General features: G+C 41.8%; 1 protein-coding gene and 1 pseudogene across 2 annotated transcripts; both read left to right on the top strand.

Moving 5' to 3' along the window:
* Positions 1-171: 171 nt before the first annotated feature.
* LOC135561917 (cell cycle control protein 50A-like) lies at positions 172-11658 on the top strand (annotated as a pseudogene).
* Positions 262-17846, top strand: LOC115146422 (cell cycle control protein 50B-like). Of its 2 annotated transcripts, none has more exons than XM_029688477.2 (8): positions 262-344; positions 14337-14529; positions 14907-15014; positions 15123-15230; positions 15327-15417; positions 15541-15678; positions 16107-16313; positions 16965-17846. In XM_029688477.2, the coding sequence occupies exons 2-8, from the start codon at positions 14341-14343 to the stop codon at positions 17141-17143; spliced, it is 1020 nt and encodes a 339-aa protein (XP_029544337.1). In that variant the 5' UTR covers positions 262-344; positions 14337-14340; the 3' UTR covers positions 17144-17846. The 2 variants fall into 2 exon arrangements, with proteins under 2 accessions (XP_029544337.1, XP_029544336.1); XM_029688476.2 differs by lacking the exon at positions 262-344 and adding an exon at positions 817-976.
* Positions 17847-24589: the final 6743 nt, after the last annotated feature.

Here is a 24589-nt window from a genome sequence, read left to right as displayed (position 1 = left end):
TCACACTATGTGCACATAGGGTAGGTCACCAACAAAAAAATGGAGCAAATACATCCCTTTTAGTATCACTTGATCTATGCTTCTCAAGCAAAAGCATTCCATGAAATCATTACTCAAGCTAGAGTAACCGAGGGCATCCTTTCGGGCTGTATCACCGCCTGGTACGGCAACTGCACCGCCCTCAACCGCAAGGCTCTCCAGAGGGTGGTGCGGTCTGCGCAACGTATCACCGGGGGTAAACTACCTGCCCTCCATGACACCTACAGCACCCGATGTCACAGCAAGATCATCAAGGACAACAACCACCCGAGCCACTGCCTGTTTACACCGCTACCATCCAGAAGGTGAGGTCAGTACAGGTGCATCAAAGCTTGGACCGAGAGACTGAAAAACAGCTTCTATCTCAAGGCCGTCAGACTGCTTAAACAGCAATCACCAACTCAGAGAGGCTGAGTGATTGAGACCCAATATCACTGGGCACTTTAATAAATGGCACTTTAAATAATGCCACTTTAATAATGTTTACATATCTTACATTACCCATATCACATGTATATACTGTATTCTATACCATCTATTGCACCTCAGCCATCGCTCATCCATATGAATATGTACATATTCTCATTCACCCCTTTCAATTTGTGTGTATTACGTAGTTGTTGGGGAATTGTTAAGATTGCTTGTTAGATATTACTGCACTGTCGGAACTAAAAGCACAAGCATTTCGCTCCACTCGCATTAACTTCTGCTGACCATGTGTATGTGACCAATAACATTTTATTTGAAATGACGTCACTGTGAGGAACACCATTGAGGCAGGAAGAGAAAGGAAAAGGGAAGGAACCGTCAGTCAGGTAAAGGTGTTAGCGGTAGGCAGCGCCCTGTTTATTTCCTATTGACTTTACGCTACATATTTAGGATATTCCTCAAACGAATCTGGAAATAAAGATAAAGATTTCCGTCTTCGTTAAAACGGGTAAGTAAGCTAGTTTGCAGTTATTTACTTTCCAACTTATCAGAGTGAAGAATGGGGTGGTTCATTGTCTCTTGAACAAACGTAGGCGACAGGCACGCGGAAATATTACAAATATTCTTAAATTCTGCCAGTGGAGAATGCCTTGTTGGCCAAATGCTAGTCACTAATGTGATACCACACTCGGAATACTAACCTGTATTTAATTTAACAAAATAAGAAATGCTCTCATTTTACCTCAATCGTCCCTTTTGAAAAGACAACTAGTATTCATAAGTGCAATCATTCAGTTGTCCATACACCATTTCTCCACACTAGAAGTAAAACAAAAATACAGTTGACATAAACATAACAATGCTCATTATTTCTATCAGCTGTTTGAGGCAAATCATCATACTTGGAATTATATAAAAGCCAATATCAAAGAAGCTGTACTGGTATTTAAAGGTAGCCTCAGCGATATGTGATGGAGGAAGTAAACAGCATAGTGGTTCATGCCCCATTCAAAACAACTGGGAACTCTTACATTTCTAACTTCAGTGTGTTCAGGACAAATTGGAATGAGAAGGGGGTGAGAAACGAGCTCCAAATGGGAAAAATATTTTTTTTATGGTCATCCAACTCAGAATTCCATATCGAGAACTTGGGCCTCTTTCTAAAGCTCTAACTTAACAACTTGAAGATCACTGACGTCATGATTTGACCTCATTTCCCCCCCCCCCAGTTGTCTTGTAAGCACCATCAATTTCTAAAGGCTTCCCATCGGTGGCGGCCACTGATTGGCTGAATACACTGGGTGAGAGGTGGTTGGAGTTGTCATTAAAGCAGCATGATTGAATTATGATGCACATTTTTTTAACTACCTGTAGTTTCTTTGAAAATGTATAAAGTGATCTGTGTATTTAAACAACCAGTATAAATACACCTGTTTCACTTTTGCAGGTCAAAAACCGAATCACCACTGCTGCACATGCTGCCACTGTTTTGAACAGATTAGATTATACCAAAGATGGTACAGTGGGAAGATGGGCATAAACTGCTTCTCCAGTAGAACGTTGGTTAGCTAAACTCATTAGCAGAAACATTGTCAATGGGTCTTAACGGTTGCCAAACCTGCGCATGTGCAGGCTGTCAAATCAGTCAGTTTGGCACTTTCACGACGTTAAAGTAATAACATGTTCAACTACTTAAGACATTGGCTCGAATCTAGGTTGTGCCTTTTTTAGATTTTACAGAACATTTAAATAAAGACTAATTGTTCACTTCTCTCATTGACTTCTCAAACCCTGGTCTGTTTTGCAAGCATTCCCGGAAGTTTGAGATGTTCCGGCCTCTGGGTTTAGAAACTCGAATGAGCAGCCAGCTCACAAACGAACGAGTGCACCAGGGCAAATGCAACAAGCAGCATGCAGATGCAATAAGTGAAAACACATGATCTAACTGGGGATAGTTAGCTAACATAATGTCACAAAGCATGATCTAACTGGGGATAGCTAGCTAACATAATGTCACAAAGCATGATCTAACTGGGGATAGCTAGCTAACATAATGTCACAAAGCATGATCTAACTGGGGATAGCTAGCTAACATAATGTCACAAAGCATGATCTAACTGGGGATAGCTAGCTAACATAATGTCACAAAGCATGTTGCACTAGCCAGTTAACTTTCATTCTGAAAGAATACACCCGGTTTGATACACCTGGTTTTATGCTGTTTAGTGTACACATGTCGCCCTGTCAGTAGAACCTGATGATGAAAAACATGGGAGGACGAGACAAATGGCCATGTTGTTTTTGTTCCCCCAGGTCTGTGATGAGAAGGTTCTAGCTAGTAGTGTATCCCTCTGTCCTGTGACTCTTTTTGGGTGTAGTTGTCCAGTTTATCAGGTCCCAGGCTCTCATAACTTATTATTTGTTTACAAGCTTATTACAATTAGCGTTATACGCCATCTGTACCTGATATAGCGGATCTCACGTGAGGAAGTAAGCCATCTGGTGCGAGAGACTCATTGGGAGGAGGAGACTAAAGCAGACCAAGAAGTTCTGACTGAACATTTGAGATCCCAGGATGGTCCATTTGACTTTGTGCTGTTATAATTTATGCTATGAAATTCTGCGACGTCATTGGTGCAGTTCCCCTTCATAGCAAATAGCTGGCAAAGCAATCCAAGCAATGTTCTCATGGCCTATGCGCCCTCTGAGGAGGCACTGCCTGGCTGTCACTGAGGCGCAGAGTGATAACTGAACATCTTGTTTTGAACCATATTTTTTTAAACAAGAAAATGTACACATTTACCTGGCTTTTTTTGATGTCATGGCTTTAGAAGTTTCTGATAGGCTAATTGACATAATTTGAGTCAATTGGATGTGTACTTGTGGATGTATTTCAAGGCCTACCTTCAAAATCAGTGCCTCTTTGCTTGACATCATGGGAAAATCTAAATAAATCAGCCAAGACTTAAGGACAACAAAGTCAAGGTATTGGAGTGGCCATCACAAAGCCCTGACCTCAACCCTATAGAATATGTGTGTGCAGAACTGAAAAAGCATGTGCGAGCAAGGAGGCCTACAAACCTGAGTTACACCAGCTCTGTCAGGAGGAATGGGCCAAAATTCCTCCAACTTATTGTGGGAAGCTTGTGGAAGGCTACCTGAAATGTTTGACCGAAGTTAAACAATTTCACAGCAATGCTACCAAATACTAATTGAGTGTATTTAAACTTCTGCCCTACTGGGAATGTGTTGAAGGAAATAATAAATAAATCATTTTCTCTACTATTATTCTGACATTTCACGTTCTTAAAATAAAGTGGTGATCCTAACTGACCTAAGACAGTTAATTTTTACTAGGATTAAATGTCAGGAATTGTGAAACTGAGTTTAAATGTATTTGGTTAAGTTGTATGTAAACTTTCGACTTCAACAGTGTGTATGGAACTTTTTTTACCAATCACAAGTGGGGCACCATTAAACATTTTGGGCGGGCTAATGGGCGGGCTGCCGCTGGATCCCAATCCGAAACAGTAATGAACAGGTTTTTTTGGTCGTTTTTGGGGGGGCTGTTCGTGCACACACCACTTTTTCTCGAGGCAAGCCGAAGTTCGTAGCTGAAGTCTACTCCCCTTCATTTGACAACAGTAGGGCTGCTTCAATGAAGTGTTTGTCATTCAACGAGGATGACTCGTTTCATGCAAATCTTCACTTGAGAAATACTGCACCAAGCATCTTAGTTAGATTTAAAATTATGCAACTAAGATCTCTGCAAAAACTTGATTCTTAGATTAATTCGCACTTTTGATGAAGTGGCTACGACGTCTCAAGATGGACGCAGTACTATTGCAACTTTTTTTTCTTGTTTTTCAAGCGAAGGTATTTTAAGTGAGTATGTGAGCTCACTCATTGGGTTCGCCTGGCGGAGTTTGGCTAGGTGCCAGCTGAACATTTACAGCGTTGAAGCACAAGGCTCAACTTCTCCAACGTTTTGGTTCCCTGGCTACCAGCGGGAGGTGAACCCATGCACCTGCGAAGATACTGTGTGAGAGCGAAGTCTTGCATCTCGCTCATCTCAATGGGAGCGTTCGAGGTGAGCACTTTTGTCAAGACGTTACCCAACGTTGGTCACCACCTTTGTTTTGCATTATGGGTATAAAAAGGATCCGACTTGGAACTGCATGACCTCAACAACCATGTGATCAAAGGTCATGAACTTTCGACTGCAGTCGACTAGAGTTTTCTGCAGTTGCTCCTCACCAACTGCAACTTGAAGTCGTAGCCAAAGCATTGTGGGAGATGAACTTCTGGATTTTTTGGAAGCAAAAAGCAGAGATGGCGCCATACCGGATGGCCACCGTTTTGCAAGCGCCAACCCAACTTTACTATTTTTGTGATTCTTTTGTAGTTTATTTTCACAATGTATCCGCTTCCATTTCTTACAACCTTTTGAACATCAAGTCAGCAGTTACTTGCCTTAATTCCATCTTTAACCTCGACCCATCTGCCCTGGGCTCCTTGTGTAATTCCGACCCAATTTTCGGGCTACTCAAGAGGAAATGCAGGCATTAGAGGCAAGGGATGGGGGAGATCCTGGTGAGATTAAGGCGAAGGCAAGACCGGGCCACCTCTTCCCTCCAGTCTACTGGCCAATCCATTGCTATTAAGATCACTGATTTGCTACCAACGGCACCCTCGACTGCAATATCCCCCCCATGGCTAACCTTAATGAGCAAGTACCCCAAACACCAGTCTTGGGGTCAATATCAAGTGTATTTGACTGCTTGACATTGTGTTTACCCAGTAACTTATGTGAACTGACATGTATTGTCTAATGTGACCACACCGCCCATGTCACAAAAATACATTTACACATACATGTTATTTAATCTTTGCACCCACACTGCTCGCACGCGTCAAAGGGCGTCTGCGTATCCAGACGCTAAAATAAAACTTGGTTCTATTTGTGATGCTTGACGCTCTGCAAGTCCCGCCTCTCCAATCTTCTCATTGGTTTTGAGGAGCATATACCCACTTGGGTGATTGAAAGATGAACTGAGGTCCACTCTCCAGTCCAGTTGGTAGTGGTAATGCACCTTTTTAAAGTTTGTTGTCAACCGCCATGTAAAGTCTGAAGAAGAAGCCTGAAGGAGACCGCAATGGGAGATTGCAAATCTGAAAATATTGCAGAAGCAGACAATGAAGTGGATTCTGAATCCAATGGTGGTAGAATCAAGGAGAATTGGAGTATTGTCCAAAAGAATGGAAAACTGAGAAAATATATTGTACAGTGATGAAAGTGACCCTTCATATCTAGTAGGATTATGGTTTGTTAATGAGGAGTAGCTGAGCAAAGTACCAATTTTGAAGAATCCATTTGAGTTATCCAGACATGGGGCAGAGAGTGCTGGGTAAAGCGAAGGCTGTGATGATTATAAGAGGCTTGCTTGTTTCGATTTTTTTTTTGTGCTTCTGCGGATCAGAAGGAATGTGCGTTGTATCTCACACTATTTTGATACGTTTGAAGTGTCGTGTGTGTGTGTGAGTCTTTGGAACAGGGCACCCTTCAAGGGGGCTATATCTGGCGTCTCGTGGGAAGTCAATTCTGAAGAGATTAAAAATATTCCTGGAGTGCTTGATGCACATCAGTTGAATCGTATGGTGAAAAAGGGAAGTCTCTGTTCTTTTTGAGTCTCCCTACTTGCAGTTGGTATATAAACTACAGAGTCAGAGCATTTGTCCCAAGACCAATGCAGTGTGATCATAGTAAAGCTTTTGGTCATGTTTCAAGTGTTTGCAGAAGGGAGAAGCCGAGATGTCCAAGTTGTGGAAAAGATTATGTGTTGAAAATGTGACATATTGCAATTGTGGTGGGAACCATGAAGCTACACCTTTCGATTGCCTGACAAGGATAAAAGAGAATGAGGTGGCCAAAGTCAGGGCTGTCCAGAACATTTCATATGCAGCAGCTGTTAAAAGGGTTGAGATTTTGAATGGTGCTCCTGAAGAGTCCATGGTGGTGGATAGGCCTTCGCTGCAGGGGTTGCCTTTCACCAGCAGGACTCTGGCATTTTAAAGGTTAAGAAGGTGGCCTTCATAGCTATCGGGTTAAAGGGCACTGCCAAGGTGGAGAAAAGGTCCAGGAGGATAGAAATTGTGGCTGCGGCAGAGTGGTTCCTTGGACTGAAAGATATCTCTGCGGAGGAGTTACATGGAATATTGTCACAAGCCAGACCACCCTCAGGCCCTAGAGTCTGAGAAGGGAGATATGGACATTTGAAAGAAGGAAGAAGTGAGAGTTGTGTTTTGTTGTCAAAGTACTATTCTTATTTGAGTGGACTACGTTAGTTTCCCGATCACATACGGATTTTCTTTTCACCTTGTTTTGGGTTTTCAACCCGTCCAGTTGGTGGCAGCAGTACACAGTTTATTTGGGTTGTAGTCCGCCATAAAACCCACAGAAGAAGAAAAAGCCTGAAGGAGGAGAGATTACTAGAAACCAACTCAGTTTACCCTTTTATCTGTCTATTTAATTGTCGGAGGAAAGGACTTGCATTTCAAGTAAAATAACAACCCAATGTTTATATCCCAGGACAAATTAGCTAGCAACAGCAAGCTTGCTGGCTAAATTGGCAAAAATGTTTAATGATTTTCGACCGGTCCCCAAATGAATATAATTGGTTGAGTTAATTTTGATAATTCAATGTGCGTTTCCTGATCGCGTCTGGAGTGGGTGGACAAAATCAACGTGCGTGCGATGGCGCACGGACATGAGCGGTGTGGTCAACATGTAATCCCTTTCTGTACAGTGAGTGTGTTGTCCTTCATGTGATTGAATCAAATTCTGCAAACTGACAACAATATGAAGGTTGAGAATTAAAGAAATGCACTGGAGGTTGTAGTGAAGCTGACATGAAATCAGTTAACATACAGTAAGAATCTTTGTACTCCGTTTAATCACAATCTGTTACAATTCCATGTTGCACAATTAATAATGTACAAGGGCATGACGTAATGGCAACAACAGAGCATATGCTGGAAAAAACACCTACAGTGCCTTGCGAAAGTATTCGCCCCCCTTGAACTTTGCGACCTTTTGCCACATTTCAGGCTTCAAACATAAAGATATAAAACTGTATTTTTTGTGAAGAATCAACAACAAGTGGGACACAATCATGAAGTGGAACAACATTTATTGGATATTTCAAACTTTTTTCACGAAAAATTGGGCATGCAAAATTATTCAGCCCCTTTACTTTCAGTGCAGCAAACTCTCTCCAGAAGTTCAGTGAGGATCTCTGAATGATCCAATGTTGACCTAAATGACTAATGATAAATACAATCCACCTGTGTGTAACAAAGTCTCCGTATAAATGCACCTGCACTGTGATAGTCTCAGAGGTCCGTTAAAAGCGCAGAGAGCATCATGAAGAACAAGGAACACACCAGGCAGGTCCGAGAAACTGTTGTGAAGAAGTTTAAAGCCGGATTTGGATACAAAAAGATTTCCCAAGCTTTAAACATCCCAAGGAGCACTGTGCAAGCGATAATATTGAAAGGGAAGGAGTATCAGACCACTGCAAATCTACCAAGACCTGGCCGTCCCTCTAAACTTTCAGCTCATACAAGGAGAAGACTGATCAGAGATGCAGCCAAGAGGCCCATGATCACTCTGGATGAACTGCAGAGATCTACAGCTGAGTTGGGACACTCTGTCCATAGGACAACAATCAGTCGTATATTGCACAAATCTGGCCTTTATGGAAGAGTGGCAAGAAGAAAGCAATTTCTTAAAGATCCATAAAAAGTGTCATTTAAAGTTTGCCACAAGCCACCTGGGAGACACACCAAACATGTGGAAGAAGGTGCTCTGGTCAGATGAAACCAAAATTGAACTTTTTGGCAACAATGCAAAACGTTATGTTTGGCGTAAAAGCAACACAGCTCATCACCTGAACACACCATCCCCACTGTCAAACATGGTGGTGGCAGCATCATGGTTTGGGCCTGCTTTTCTTCAGCAGGGACAGGGAAGATGGTTAAAATTGATGGGAAGATGGATGGAGCCAAATACAGGACCATTCTGGAAGGAAACCTGATGGAGTCTGCAAAAGACCTGAGACTGGGACGGAGATTTGTCTTCCAACAAGACAATGATCCAAAACATAAAGCAAAATCTACAATGGAATGTTTCAAAAATAAACATATCCAGGTGTAAGAATGGCCAAGTCAAAGTCCAGACCTGAATCCAATCGAGAATCTGTGGAAAGAACTGAAAACTGCTGTTCACAAATGCTCTCCATCCAACCTCACTGAGCTCGAGCTGTTTTGCAAGGAGGAATGGGAAAACATTTCAGTCTCGCGATGTGCAAAACTGATAGAGACACCCCAAGCGACTTACAGCTGTAATCGCAGCAAAAGGTAGCGCTACAAAGTATTAACTTAAGGGGGGCTGAATAATTTTGCACGCCCAATTTTTCAGTTTTTGATTTGTTAAAAAAGTTTGAAATATCCAATAAATGTCGTTCCACTTCATGATTGTGTCCCACTTGTTGTTGATTCTTCACAAAAAAATACAGTTTTATATCTGTGTTTAAAGCCTGAAATGTGGCAAAAGGTCGCACATTTCAAGGGGGCCGAATACTTTCGCAAGGCACTGTATGTTCTCATTCTAGTAGCCTATGCACTCACTAACTGGTTATATTTTGGGAAGACCATCACAAAAATACAAAACAAGTCTTGTGAATGTTAGAGCTTGGGCTGGTATCTAATTTCCTTACCAGAATATTCATTCTTTGGACCATGTTGATCATGTTCGGCTTCGTGTTGGAGAAGTGGAATTCCGATTGTATCCACTTCATCGGCAATAACAAAGGCAACTACAATGTCTGCCATAGTGGCGTTTCCTAGAAACGGCAGAAGGTAACCGACTTGCTGACGGTGAACATGTGCCTCCCCTGACTTTACTCCTCGACATCCGTCTACAGTCGACTACTTTTAAGTTTACCACTCAAATGCGCCCATCCTCTGCTGTGCTGCTCCTGGCAATGTCATTTTGCTGAGTCTACCTTTTTAACTTTACAGTTGTTTTACTTATTTTGCCAAAGGTTAGGTTTATCATAGTTGGATTATAATGGTGCTGGGACAGTTTGATTTAAAAAAAGCTTTAAGTAAAGTTAAATATCTGTCACATGATTGCATGAAACACAGGGCCCTAATCATGTCAGTGCAACTGCATAGTATTATTTTAGTTTTTCCTTAGGAATTCCTGCATGGAGAAACTCTGAGGCCTACATATGTTTCAAGTCAATTAAAATTGAAGGTAGTCAATTCAGGAAGTAAACTTCAAAAACAATTCAAAATGTGATCTGCATCTATTTTCAATTACTTCTCAATAAACTGAGTAGAAGCTATAGTATTTATTTCAAATGCTTTTGAATATTACACTTAAATCACTTCCTGAATTTATTGCCTTCAATTTGAATTGACCCCAGCCCTGATCCGCTGGGCCACAGCTCCCTGAATTTAAAAAAGTCCCTCCCTATTGTTTCTTACTAACAGAATCATGATGAAAGAAGAGCTAGAAGCGACCAACCGGCCAGACAACACAGCCTTCACCCAGCAGAGACTCCTGCTTGGCAGCCCATGCTGTCGGCTGGTATCGTAATCCCTGGGTTTGTGGTCATTGGCCTGGCATTCATTGGCATAGGTGTTGCCCTCTTCATCACCTCACAGAACATCACAGTGTTGGAGGTAAGAGTATGACTGACAAGGGCATCACTGGTCAAAAGTGACTCCTCGTTTCAGGATTTATGATACCCATTTATTGTCCATTTGCATAAAATGTCATATTGTCCAGTTGTATGTTCTCAATTTAGTTATGAACTTCATCAGAGTAGCTCAATTTTTACTAGTTCAAATTAGACATGGCCTGTAACTCTTTAGGTACTTGTGTGCATCTTCTTCTTGAATGTTACTCTTGCGATCTGTTCAAGCTTGTTTACTAGCTCATTCGGTCACACAGGATGAAGATGATGGTTTCTGGCACACAACATAATGGAGGTGTGAGTTGTGGTTTTATGTTGATAGGTGCTGATCAATATTTAATGCAATGCTTCATGTTAATGCAGAAAGATTACACCGGAATAGAGACCACCTCAGACTGCTACAAGTGCTCCAACCCCAGTGACAAGAACTGTACGTGCAAACTGGAGTTCTCCCTCTCCAATCTGTTTGAGGTAACGTGACATTCGTACCCCTTCGCTTATTTAAGTTATCACAGTAATGTGAGGTCTGCTCATTACATGTAGCAAAGAGCTGGTTCTAACTCACTTTTTGTTCTTCAGGGTCCTGTGTTTTTCTACTATGGTCTGTCCAACTACTTTCAGAGCCAACGCTCATATGGGGCTTCAAAAGATGAATACCAGCTCTCAGGGGATCTGGACTACTTTAAGGTGGGAAGAGATGTGAATGTGTGACATGATCTATGAACAGCCTCACATGTTGTGACTGACGACCTATCACCAACTGTTTTCCCCTCTTTGTTGCAGACACCTATTTCTGCATGCTCTCCCTATCAGTATGATGCCAACCAAAATCAATTGTGCCCTGTGGATCATTAGCAAACAGCATGTTCAATGGTACAAGCCCATCATTCATTAATCAGAACTCTAGTAGACTGTTTTATTACCACGCTGCACTTGGGTAAATATTCTGTTCAACGTTGTCCAGTAATTAAATCTCTGCGTTGTTTTTCAAAGACACCTTTAAGCTCTATCAGATCGTGAACGGTACCAAGAAGCTTGTTCCCTTTGATGGAAAAGGAATAGCATGGTGGACTGACTACAACATCAAATATAGGAACCCCTCTGTTACGCCTCTAAAGAACGCATTCAATGGTAATGAGCTCCATCCAGAGACCATGACATTAATGTATACAGTGACATCCTGAGATGCCTAATCAATAATACCCTACATCCACATGTCTTAACACACTGACCTAGGAGTTTTTAAACGTTGTTTCCTTTGAACATGCTATATAAATAAAGGCATTTATAATTCATTCTATGAAGAGGCCTCGGTCATCCTTTCTTTTTGATGACCAATTTATCTCTTTAACCAAAGAGCGCCTTCTATCTACCAAAATCTGACTTGTGTACCTCCGCACCTTCTGTCTACCAAAAACCAACTATTGTGTACCTTAGCAGCTTCTGTTTACAAAAACCAGCTACTGTGTACCTTAGCAAGAATCTTTGTACTCCGTTTAATCACAATCTGTTACAATTCCATGTTGCACAATTAATAATGTACAAGGGCATGACGTAATGGCAACAACAGAGCATATGCTGGAAAAAACACCTACAGTGCCTTGCGAAAGTATTCGCCCCCCTTGAACTTTGCGACCTTTTGCCACATTTCAGGCTTCAAACATAAAGATATAAAACTGTATTTTTTTGTGAAGAATCAACAACAAGTGGGACACAATCATGAAGTGGAACAACATTTATTGGATATTTCAAACTTTTTTCACGAAAAATTGGGCATGCAAAATTATTCAGCCCCTTTACTTTCAGTGCAGCAAACTCTCTCCAGAAGTTCAGTGAGGATCTCTGAATGATCCAATGTTGACCTAAATGACTAATGATAAATACAATCCACCTGTGTGTAACAAAGTCTCCGTATAAATGCACCTGCACTGTGATAGTCTCAGAGGTCCGTTAAAAGCGCAGAGAGCATCATGAAGAACAAGGAACACACCAGGCAGGTCCGAGAAACTGTTGTGAAGAAGTTTAAAGCGGATTTGGATACAAAAGATTTCCCAAGCTTTAAACATCCCAAGGAGCACTGTGCAAGCGATAATATTGAAAGGAAGGAGTATCAGACCACTGCAAATCTACCAAGACCTGGCCGTCCCTCTAAACTTTCAGCTCATACAAGGAGAAGACTGATCAGAGATGCAGCCAAGAGGCCCATGATCACTCTGGATGAACTGCAGAGATCTACAGCTGAGTTGGGACACTCTGTCCATAGGACAACAATCAGTCGTATATTGCACAAATCTGGCCTTTATGGAAGAGTGGCAAGAAGAAAGCAATTTCTTAAAGATCCATAAAAAGTGTCATTTAAAGTTTGCCACAAGCCACCTGGGAGACACACCAAACATGTGGAAGAAGGTGCTCTGGTCAGATGAAACCAAAATTGAACTTTTTGGCAACAATGCAAAACGTTATGTTTGGCGTAAAAGCAACACAGCTCATCACCCTGAACACACCATCCCCACTGTCAAACATGGTGGTGGCAGCATCATGGTTTGGGCCTGCTTTTCTTCAGCAGGGACAGGGAAGATGGTTAAAATTGATGGGAAGATGGATGGAGCCAAATACAGGACCATTCTGGAAGGAAACCTGATGGAGTCTGCAAAAGACCTGAGACTGGGACGGAGATTTGTCTTCCAACAAGACAATGATCCAAAACATAAAGCAAAATCTACAATGGAATGTTTCAAAAATAAACATATCCAGGTGTAAGAATGGCCAAGTCAAAGTCCAGACCTGAATCCAATCGAGAATCTGTGGAAAGAACTGAAAACTGCTGTTCACAAATGCTCTCCATCCAACCTCACTGAGCTCGAGCTGTTTTGCAAGGAGGAATGGGAAAACATTTCAGTCTCGCGATGTGCAAAACTGATAGAGACACCCCAAGCGACTTACAGCTGTAATCGCAGCAAAAGGTAGCGCTACAAAGTATTAACTTAAGGGGGCTGAATAATTTTGCACGCCCAATTTTTCAGTTTTTGATTTGTTAAAAAAGTTTGAAATATCCAATAAATGTCGTTCCACTTCATGATTGTGTCCCACTTGTTGTTGATTCTTCACAAAAAAATACAGTTTTATATCTGTGTTTAAAGCCTGAAATGTGGCAAAAGGTCGCACATTTCAAGGGGGCCGAATACTTTCGCAAGGCACTGTATGTTCTCATTCTAGTAGCCTATGCACTCACTAACTGGTTATATTTTGGGAAGACCATCACAAAAATACAAAACAAGTCTTGTGAATGTTAGAGCTTGGGCTGGTATCTAATTTCCTTACCAGAATATTCATTCTTTGGACCATGTTGATCATGTTCGGCTTCGTGTTGGAGAAGTGGAATTCCGATTGTATCCACTTCATCGGCAATAACAAAGGCAACTACAATGTCTGCCATAGTGGCGTTTCCTAGAAACGGCAGAAGGTAACCGACTTGCTGACGGTGAACATGTGCCTCCCTGACTTTACTCCCTCGACATCCGTCTACAGTCGACTACTTTTAAGTTTACCACTCAAATGCGCCCATCCTCTGCTGTGCTGCTCCTGGCAATGTCATTTTGCTGAGTCTACCTTTTTAACTTTACAGTTGTTTTACTTATTTTGCCAAAGGTTAGGTTTATCATAGTTGGATTATAATGGTGCTGGGACAGTTTGATTTAAAAAAAGCTTTAAGTAAAGTTAAATATCTGTCACATGATTGCATGAAACACAGGGCCCTAATCATGTCAGTGCAACTGCATAGTATTATTTTAGTTTTTCCTTAGGAATTCCTGCATGGAGAAACTCTGAGGCCTACATATGTTTCAAGTCAATTAAAATTGAAGGTAGTCAATTCAGGAAGTAAACTTCAAAAACAATTCAAAATGTGATCTGCATCTATTTTCAATTACTTCTCAATAAACTGAGTAGAAGCTATAGTATTTATTTCAAATGCTTTTGAATATTACACTTAAATCACTTCCTGAATTTATTGCCTTCAATTTGAATTGACCCCAGCCCTGATCCGCTGGGCCACAGCTCCCTGAATTTAAAAAAAAGTCCCTCCCTATTGTTTCTTACTAACAGAATCATGATGAAAGAAGAGCTAGAAACGACCAACCGGCCAGACAACACAGCCTTCACCCAGCAGAGACTCCCTGCTTGGCAGCCCATGCTGTCGGCTGGTATCGTAATCCCTGGGTTTGTGGTCATTGGCCTGGCATTCATTGGCATAGGTGTTGCCCTCTTCATCACCTCACAGAACATCACAGTGTTGGAGGTAAGAGTATGACTGACAAGGGCATCACTGGTCAAAAGTGACTCCTCGTTTCAGGATTTATGATACCCATTTATTGTCCATTTGCATAAAATGTCATATTGTCCAGTTGTATGTTCTCAATTTAGTTATGAACTTCATCAGAGTAGCTCAATTTTTACTAGTTCAAATTAGACATGGCCTGTAACTCTTTAGGTACTTGTGTGCATCTTCTTCTTGAATGTTACTCTTGCGATCTGTTCAAGCTTGTTTACTAGCTCATTCGGTCACACAGGATGAAGATGATGGTTTCTGGCACACAACATAATGGAGGTGTGAGTTGTGGTTTTATGTTGATAGGTGCTGATCAATATTTAATGCAATGCTTCATGTTAATGCAGAAAGATTACACCGGAATAGAGACCACCTCAGACTGCTACAAGTGCTCCAACCCCAGTGACAAGAACTGTACGTGCAAACTGGAGTTCTCCCTCTCCAATCTGTTTGAGGTAACGTGACATTCGTACCCCTTCGCTTATTTAAGTTATCACAGTAATGTGAGGTCTGCTCATTACATGTAGCAAAGAGCTGGTTCTAACTCACTTTTTGTTCTTCAGGGTCCTGTGTTTTTCTACTATGGTCTGTCCAACTACTTTCAGAGCCAACGCTCATATGGGGCTTCAAAAGATGAATACCAGCTCTCAGGGGATCTGGACTACTTTAAGGTGGGAAGAGATGTGAATGTGTGACATGATCTATGAACAGCCTCACATGTTGTGACTGACGACCTATCACCAACTGTTTTCCCCTCTTTGTTGCAGACACCTATTTCTGCATGCTCTCCCTATCAGTATGATGCCAACCAAAATCCAATTGTGCCCTGTGGATCATTAGCAAACAGCATGTTCAATGGTACAAGCCCATCATTCATTAATCAGAACTCTAGTAGACTGTTTTATTACCACGCTGCACTTGGAGTAAATATTCTGTTCAACGTTGTCCAGTAATTAAATCTCTGCGTTGTTTTTTTCAAAGACACCTTTAAGCTCTATCAGATCGTGAACGGTACCAAGAAGCTTGTTCCCTTTGATGGAAAAGGAATAGCATGGTGGACTGACTACAACATCAAATATAGGAACCCCTCTGTTACGCCTCTAAAGAACGCATTCAATGGTAATGAGCTCCATCCAGAGACCATGACATTAATGTATACAGTGACATCCTGAGATGCCTAATCAATAATACCCTACATCCACATGTCTTAACACACTGACCTAGGAGTTTTTAAACGTTGTTTCCTTTGAACATGCTATATAAATAAAGGCATTTATAATTCATTCTATGAAGAGGCCTCGGTCATCCTTTCTTTTTGATGACCAATTTATCTCTTTAACCAAAGAGCGCCTTCTATCTACCAAAATCTGACTTGTGTACCTCCGCACCTTCTGTCTACCAAAAACCAACTATTGTGTACCTTAGCAGCTTCTGTTTACAAAAACCAGCTACTGTGTACCTTAGCAACGCTTCCCTTCCTGCATTTTTTTCTACACTGACCTAGAAGTTGGACGTTACATCGACTTTCATTTGCTTTCCTCACGTAGGTACTGTGAAGCCATCCTTTTGGTCCAAGCCGGCTTATGAGCTGGACACCTCTGACCCATCCAACAACGGCTTCGTGAACCAGGACTTCCTGGTGTGGATGAGAAGGGCTGCCCTGCCAGACTTCAGGAAGCTGTATCGACGAATCACAGAGGGTGACTACGCCAGGGGCCTACCTGCAGGGAACTACTCCCTTGAAATCGCCTACAGTATCTTTCACTACAATATGTATAGGTCTATGGAAATGTCTATAAGTCAGTGGGCATGTGTGAAAGGGTGCAGGCTTAAGTCCTTATGAAGTGTTTGTTTTGCCTGAAGACAATAGAACTGAGCAGTTCTGTAATTACATACGGAATGACCGATGATTCAAGCATCACAATGTCATATTACGTAATTCAATGACCACTCCTGTAAATTGATGAGCGCTTATTTAATTCTAATCCAATTGGCATTTCCACTCACTCATTCACCAGAGTGAGTGGAAATGAGAACATAAACTGCATGTTGATTCTATTACTCCAGCTAAATGCAAGCAACTGTAATAATACTTTTTTTTACTCTGCTTGGAGTGAGTTGTATTTCACTCCCATGGGGCTAGTGTCTCGTGTTACAACAGTTTGTTGCTCAATGGTTTACACCTGCATTTCAGCTCAACTGGTCTTACCAGTTGGGTGGGACTCTGCTTTTCAAACAGAGGAGAATGGCAGACATGACGTGGTAGTTTTTCGGCCTTGGAGAAAGCATATGCTAGGGAAAGAGTAAATCTTTCTATATAAATATTACCAACAGTGTCTAATTTGTATGGTCACTCTCACATGGCACTCTATGTCCTGTTCGACCTTAACACACTCCTCCTCCAGACTATCCCGTGTTGAGCTTCGGTGGGAGGAAGAAGGTGGTCTTCAGCAACGTGTCCTGGATGGGCGGAAAGAACCAGTTCCTGGGCATCGCTTACCTGGTGGTTGGATCTTTGTGTGTTGTCATGTCGATGGTTATGCTCATTGTGTATGCTAAGTTCAAGTTCCCTGAGGATGATTAATGTTCCGGCTCCATTTGACCTTTTAGAGGTTAGTCATTATCTGGGTAAATTTAATCACTTTAAAGTACTTGATTATACTGCCATGTCTGTCCAATATTGAATCTCGTTGAGAGAATTAGGATTTACTGGGAGAGTTGATAGAAGGCTCTTTGCATAGTTCATTAAGGGTTTTAGTTAAGAGGTGAGTGAGGTCAAGTTGGACATTTTAAAGTTTTAAAAGCTATGTAATTTGATACTCTGGGAAAGCTGCATTTGAATCTTCTTGTATAGTTTAAGACCTTAGGATGAAAAAGCCATTGATAAAAACCTATTTTTGTTGCGTTACGTCACATTGGTAACTGCAGCTTTTATCATGGGTCAGAAAAGACCAGTCTGTTCATACTGTTTGTTATAGATTTCTGAAAAGTAGAGGATCATTTACGAACATGGAGTGATTGTTATTTTTAGACAGGACATGAAAGCCATAGAATTGTATTGCCATTTGTTATTGGATAACATTTCTGAATTGATGTATCTGAAATGTTTTGCTGTAACATTTTCTAATGGGAATATATCTCAGGGTTGTATATACTGCACAAAACGAACATCCTCTTTTAAAAATGTTTTTATTGCAGTATGTTTCTTGTAATGCAATTTAGAAAATTCCTTGGTGAATTTTAATTTGTTTTCTCTGAAATAATAAATGTACAACTTGAGGAATGAACTGATAGCTCTCTGCCATCCCTTTGTTGAGTTGACATGGAATTAAGGTTGCATCATCAATGATTGTCAAAGAAGGCTCTGACAGTTCCATGGTATTGTCACAATTACAGCTCTGAGTAGAATGTTGCCAAAGATTCTATGCTCAGTTTGACACATTATACATGTCTAATGCCTAATGCCTGTCTCAGCTTCACTGTGTGTGGTTTAATCTGGTGAAGATGGTCTTTTCTATATGGCCCTTTTCCAGTCCCCCACCCCCCAAAAATTATATTTTCCCCAGCCTGCCGGCATGGGCAACGGTTGGGATAGATATAACTCCAGAGGAACTTGCTGCATTTTTCCGACCCAGTACCAGTGGGATTAGCCAAGTTTTCAGTGCAATAGAACCTGCGCTCCCGTACCTGCTGGTGATCTTCTTGCCATTTTTTGCCTTTAATATTCTTCACAAAATATACAAGAGGAAGCTGATCAAGACATTACTGGTAAGTAACATTATCATCCACGTTCACATCAGGGCAACATTTTAGATTTTTTTGAGAAGCATCACTAGATATGGAAGTCTGCTTCTTCTATATTGGTACTTGTCCAGGTTAAGTCTCAAAAAAGCTGGTAAACAGACATTTCTGCCCCAAAACATTGAGGAATACTAAGGATTTAACTTATCAAAATGGTGGTTAAAAAGAATCCAGGAGGGGGGGGGTCATCTCTGAAATGTGTTTTTCCTGCAGAAGTCGGATATGCTTAACACATCTGCCATGCTGTCAGAGCATCTCCAACAGCTGAAGGGCGTGGAGGTGAGGCTGCTAGCCCTGGAGAAGAAGCTTCAGGTGGTGGAACGTAGGAGTTGGGGGAAAGCACCTCGAAATAACAGGGGCCGAGAACTAACCCGCTGTGACGCTGTGGAGTCTTCCTCATGTTGCTGCTCATCAGGAGAGAGTGAAGACGAGGGCAACCAATCAGGAGCTTTGACAACCAGAACCGCGGAGCGCTGACAACGAGACAGGACTTGGAGTCTGTTCTGTTCTTGAACCTAAAATATAACTAAGTTCTGAACAAAATGTTGCCTTCTTGTGTGTTGATACACCTCTGTACTGTGTTTGTTTTAAGAAAACTATTAGTGTTAGAATAATTAGAAAATGGTATAATTCATTATTTAAGATGCATTGTGCTTGTGACACTTGATTTGATGAGCACACCAGGGTGCTATTTTCACAAATGATTAATTTCCAAAGTTGGTATAGTTGTCATTTGGCTGTCATGATGCAATCACGGCACAGATGATGTAATAATGGGGCTGCTGAGCTATTCTGAGGTTGCACTGGCTCAGGTCCTCATTCGTTACTCAGATACGATTGGATTCACATCTCTGGCCTCCAAAGATAAGAACCCAGAGCTCTTTTTTTGAACTACTTCATTATCTGAAGATGGTCTGTGTTGGTATTGGCGTGGGGCACTGCAAACACCCAACCTGGTCAAGGGTTGGGATGGAGATCACACCCGATGAACTGAGAAAGGTAGTGGAGAGCAAGGAGTATGACACCTCCTTCTTGGACATGGCCCTGCACAATGTTGGCTGCATGATCCTGGCTTTCTGCATGGCCTTTCTGGTCGTCTCCATGATTTACCTGTGGATCAGCAGGAAGAAGAGCTCTGGACAGGTTGGTGAATAGTTACTCTTCGTCAATTTGTGAATCCAGTTACATCATTTTTGGTGGTCTACATTGAAAATATGCACCTCCGTGTACTTAGCTACATAGCTAGCTTACGTTGCTTAGATAGCTTACAAAGAGGCCTGCTGGGACAGGTTGGTGAAAAGTCCTGAAATCATACTGCTCTCTATGTATTTCTATTTTACTGTTTTTTGAAGGACACATTTTTGTTTTTTGAATGTATGTCTGCCAACATTTCTGTCAGGGCGAAGCAGGATTCCTCCAGTGCAAAGGCAGCATGCAGAAACTGCGCCAGGGATTTGAGTTGCAGGAGCAGGTCCTGCTCAAGATGGATGGCATGGAGCAGCGTATGGTTTCCCTGGAGGGATTCCTCAGATCCATTTGGAGGAGGAGATCCAGAGGCGATGGCAAACAGGAGGCCGCTGACAAGTACAGAGATGTCCCGGGCTTCTCTGACCGCTCCGACTAATACCTGATTAACCGCTCAACACCCAAAGACCCGGTTTATGGAGACTGTTTTATGTCTACTGATTTTGGGATTCTGTTTTATGGACAGTTTTAGTGCATTTGGTAAAATAAGCATTTTAAAAACATTTAAAAATGATTTAAAAATAAAATGTGTGAAATTGCATCAGAATTGTTTACCTTTTATTTAAGGTTCATAGAATATGATTCTAAACCAAGGATATATGCTTGATATAATATATAATTTAAAAAATTGAAATGGGAAATTAGGTAAAGCAAGATATATAAATCACATCAAAAAGGCCTAAGGATTTTGAGGATTACTGGAAATTGTTTGACTTTGGCTACATTATCCAGCATTTGACAGTTTGATTTCCAAATCAATAGTGACATATAATTTAGAAAAAACGGGTGGAAATTGTAAATAAGTACTTTATTTGACCAATCGCTGTTATTATTATAATTTAATACGTGTGATGTTCCCATACGAGATATGACTACATTTTAATTAAATGAATACTTTGGCATATTTGTGATGAGATGAAATGACACTCCCACATTGGAGGACAGGTCAACTATTTACGTCAAAATGATCTCACGAAATGATGGCGGTTCTGTTCCATCACTGTTCACGTTGATTAAGATATTTTTTTCCTACCGTAATCTGGGACTTTACTAAATATAATTCTAATTTTTGAAAGAGTCAAGTAATAGCAAGGGAACCAATTCTCCATACATAGGCCCGCCTACCTGTCAGAAACACTAAAGAAAAGCACCTGTATCGAAGCACCCATTCTACTATCTTTGACCATGGTTTTCTCAAAGTGGAATAAAAAAATGTACATGTCTTTTGCCTCTCGTTTACATTAGCGAATCAATCAATTCGTTATTTGTATCTAAACGTGCAAACACTGCATTGAAGGTGAACGGAAAGGCTCTGGAGCAACGAACCGCCCTTGGTGTCTCTGCCTGGCCGGTTCCCCTCTTTCCACTGGGATTCTCTGCCTCTAACCCTATTACAGGGGCTGAGTCACTGGCTTACTGGTGCTCTTTCATGCCGTCCCTAGGAGGGGTGCGTCACTTGAGTGGGTTGAGTCACTGATGTGATCTTCCTTTCCGGGTTGGCGCCACCCCTTGGGTGAGATCTTTGTGGGCCTTGGCGGAGATCTTTGTGGGCTATACTCGGCCTTGTCTCAGGATGGTAAGTTGGTGGTTGAAGATATCCCTCTAGTGGTGTGGGGGCTGTGCTTTGGCAAAGTGGGTGGGGTTATATCCTTCCTGTTTGGCCCTGTCCGGGGGTATCATCGGATGGGGCCACAGTGTCTCCTGACCCCTCCTGTCTCAGCCTCCAGTATTTATGCTGCAGTCGTTTATGTGTCGGGGGGCTAGGGTCAGTTTGTTATATCTGGAGTACTTCTCCTGTCCTATCCGGTATCCTGTGTGAATTTAAGTATGCTCTCTCTAATTCTCTCTTTCTTTCTCTCTCTCGGAGGACCTGAGCCCTAGGACCATGCCTCAGGACTACCTGGCATGATGACTCCTTGTTGTCCCCAGTCCACCTGACCGTGCTGCTGCTCCAGTTTCAACTGTTCTGCCTGTGGCTATGGAATCCTGACCTGTTCACCGGACGTTGAGGAAAAACCTATTAAAATAAGAGGAAAGACCTATTATTTGACCATGCTTGTCATTTATGAACATTTGAACATCTTGGCCATGTTCTGTTATAATCTCCACCCGGCACAGCCAGAAGAGGACTGGCCACCCCTCATAGCCTGGTTCCTCTCTAGGTTTCTTCCTAAATTTTGGCCTTTCTAGGGAGTTTTTCCTAGCCAACGTGCTTGGAAAAACACCTGCATTGCTTGCTGTTTGGGGTTTTAGGCTGGGTTTCTGTACAGCACTTTGAGATATCAGCTGATGTACGAAGGGCTATATAAATACATTTGATTTGATTTGACGTGTGTGCCTCTGCCATACATACATTTCTGAACGTAGGCTGCGCTACATCCTATGCTGAAATTTTGCTCTGAAGACTGCAATTGTTATACTTGTCCAGTAGATGGCACTGTCGCACACCTTTCTCTCTAACATCAAATCAAATTTTATTGGTCACACACATTTTTAGCAGATGTTATTGCAGGTGTAGCGAAATGCTTATGTTCCTAGCTCCAACAGTGCAGTAATATCTAACAATTCACAACAATACACACAAATCTAAAGTAAAAGAATGGAGTTAAGAAATATATAAATATTAGGACGAGCAATGTGAGTGGCATTGACTAAAATACAGTAGAATAGAATACAGTATAAACATATGAGATGAGTAAAGCAGTATGTAAAAAATTATTAAAGTGACTAGCGTTCCATTATTAAAGTGACCAGTGATTCCATGTCTATGGACATAGGGCAGCAGCCTCTAAGATGCAGGGTTGAGTAACTGGGTGGTAGCCGGCTGGTGATGGCTATTTAACAGTCTGATGGCCTTGAGATAGAAGCTGTTTTTCAGTCTCTCGGTCCCAGCTTGATGTACCTGTACTGACCTCGTCTTCTGGATGGTAGCGGAGTGAACAGGCCGTGGCTCAGGTGATTGATGTCCTTGATGATCTTTTTGTCCTTCCTGTAACATCGGGTTCTGTAGGTGTCCTGGAGGGCAGGCAGTGTGCCTCTGGTGATGGGTTTGGCAGACTGCACCACCCTCTGGAGAGCCCTGCGGTGGCGGGCGGTGCGGTTGCCATACCAGCCAGTGATACAGCCAGACAGGATGTTCTCAATTGTGCATCTGTAAAAGTTTGTGAGGGTCTTAGTGGCCAAGCCAAATTTCTTCAGCCTCCTGAGGTTGAAGAGACGCTGTTGCGCCTTCTTCACCACACTTTCTGTGTGGGTGGACCATTTCAGAACGTCGGTGAAGTGTACGCCGAGGAACTTGCAGGCATAGACATCATAAGGGACGGTTATTGTGGATCAATTGGGAAGTGGCTGCATAATTTGTGAGTAACAAAACATCTGCCCTACATTGAAATGATGCACTGCAGTGCATCTCCATATTCTATAGATTGCACTGTAATCTCCTGAGTTTGTTGCATGTAGTTTAGGCTTTTCTTGTAGTTTGTCAAAAAGCAGTTGGTCCATGTCAATGCCGTATATTATAAACTAGATTTTGTTGACTTGCCTTTGATTTGATACAACAGGGGGATTGATATCCATATTTAATATAAACCATGATTTTCCAGTAACCTATCCAATTAATTCCCTGGCAGTATGCCTGTGTAGCCTAACTCAACGTCTTTGAAGGAGATAGTGACAAGCACACCATGGAGTAGCTTGTCAATTGTTCATCTGGGAAACCACTTTAAATGATGTTGTTGAATGCTAATTTGCATATTTCCTCCACATGAGATTATGCTATTTATATACCTAACTAGAATTTGCTTTACTTTCTCACATGACAGTGTAAGAGGCAGTAGCGATGCCTGCTGGGGAAGCCAAGCCAGGGAAAAAAAGCCAAATTACAACCTGTGTGTTGTGATAATTGCGTTATTTGCTCTATAATCTGTTATATCAATATGGCAAGGCATAATGAACTATAGGCCTAAGGCCGAGACAATAAGAAGACACCGTGGCTGAATAAATTCAACCACACCTTTGTTTCATCACAAAACCGGAGAGCAACATCTGTCTGGCAAAGCCCCCAAAGTATTTTAAATAAAATAATAGCCAATTACAATTTTATCTAGCTAGCTAGCCACCAGAGGACAAAGACACAATGGGATACAATTCAAGTTTTTTCTGTAAATTACGTTCTGCTTTTGATGTGATGTGATTGGTGTGAAGCCAAATCCTAACTGGTTTCCCTTTACATTTTTTTTGGGTGCGCCACGACCATTTACAGTTGAGCACGCTCAGTATAGCACGCTCACTTGAGCTCAACGCTGATTGGCTATTATTTTATTTTTTAAATTATCAAGGGAGTGCAAATGCTCGCTGGCTTCCCTTGCATTCATTGCTGTGGGCGGCAACAATACCATACTCTTTTTGACCATACAGCATCAGATAGAAAGGCTACAGAGAAAGAGGGGTGCTGTTTTGCTTGCCGGAATCTTTCTCCGGTGAGATAAATTCAAGCTCTTGCAAAAAAAATTAAAAATTATGAAACAGAGACGAAAGATACCACATTTTTGTAATTGTATTTTTTATTTTATTTTATTTTGGAGGGAGGGGGGGGCTTCCCTTGGTATCCATGAGTACATGCCAGTGGTGAGAGGGAGAGGGAAAAAATGAAAATGTCTGAAATAACACATGGCCTACCTGTGCTCACGTCATGTCTATCCAGCCTGCTTGTGATCATGACGAAAAGGAGAAGTGTGGAGAAGATGAGGAAATAATAAATCCATGCTGAGTGCGTTAATCAAAGTCCATCATCTTGAAGCAGGGCCGGACCCCTCATTAGACAGGACTAGGCGGCCACCTAGGGTGGCAGATTAGTGAGGGCGGCATTTTCTGAGCTAAACAGTGCCCACTTTGTCAAAGGCAGGGGCGCAAAATATTTTGCTTCTTCATTCCCAGCGCACCTCTCCAGGGTGCTGTTGGAGAGACACATCGCTGCGGCACTCCA

Source organism: Oncorhynchus nerka, linkage group LG18, assembly GCF_034236695.1.
Source record: "Oncorhynchus nerka isolate Pitt River linkage group LG18, Oner_Uvic_2.0, whole genome shotgun sequence".
Taxonomy (NCBI): domain Eukaryota; kingdom Metazoa; phylum Chordata; class Actinopteri; order Salmoniformes; family Salmonidae; genus Oncorhynchus; species Oncorhynchus nerka.
Note: the sequence above shows the minus strand (reverse complement) of the source record. Positions and strands in the feature narration are given on the sequence as shown.

What these genes read in the sequence shown, in the direction of transcription:
- LOC115146422 (XM_029688477.2), top strand. Translation starts at nt 14,341, where the DNA reads ATGATGAAAGAAGAGCTAGAAACGACCAACCGGCCAGACAACACAGCC. An exon ending in AGAACATCACAGTGTTGGAG is followed by an intron (nt 14,530 to 14,906) that starts GTAAGAGTATGA and finishes ATGTTAATGCAG; the next exon opens with AAAGATTACACCGGAATAGA. An exon ending in CTCCCTTGAAATCGCCTACA is followed by an intron (nt 16,314 to 16,964) that starts GTATCTTTCACT and finishes CTCCTCCTCCAG; the next exon opens with ACTATCCCGTGTTGAGCTTC.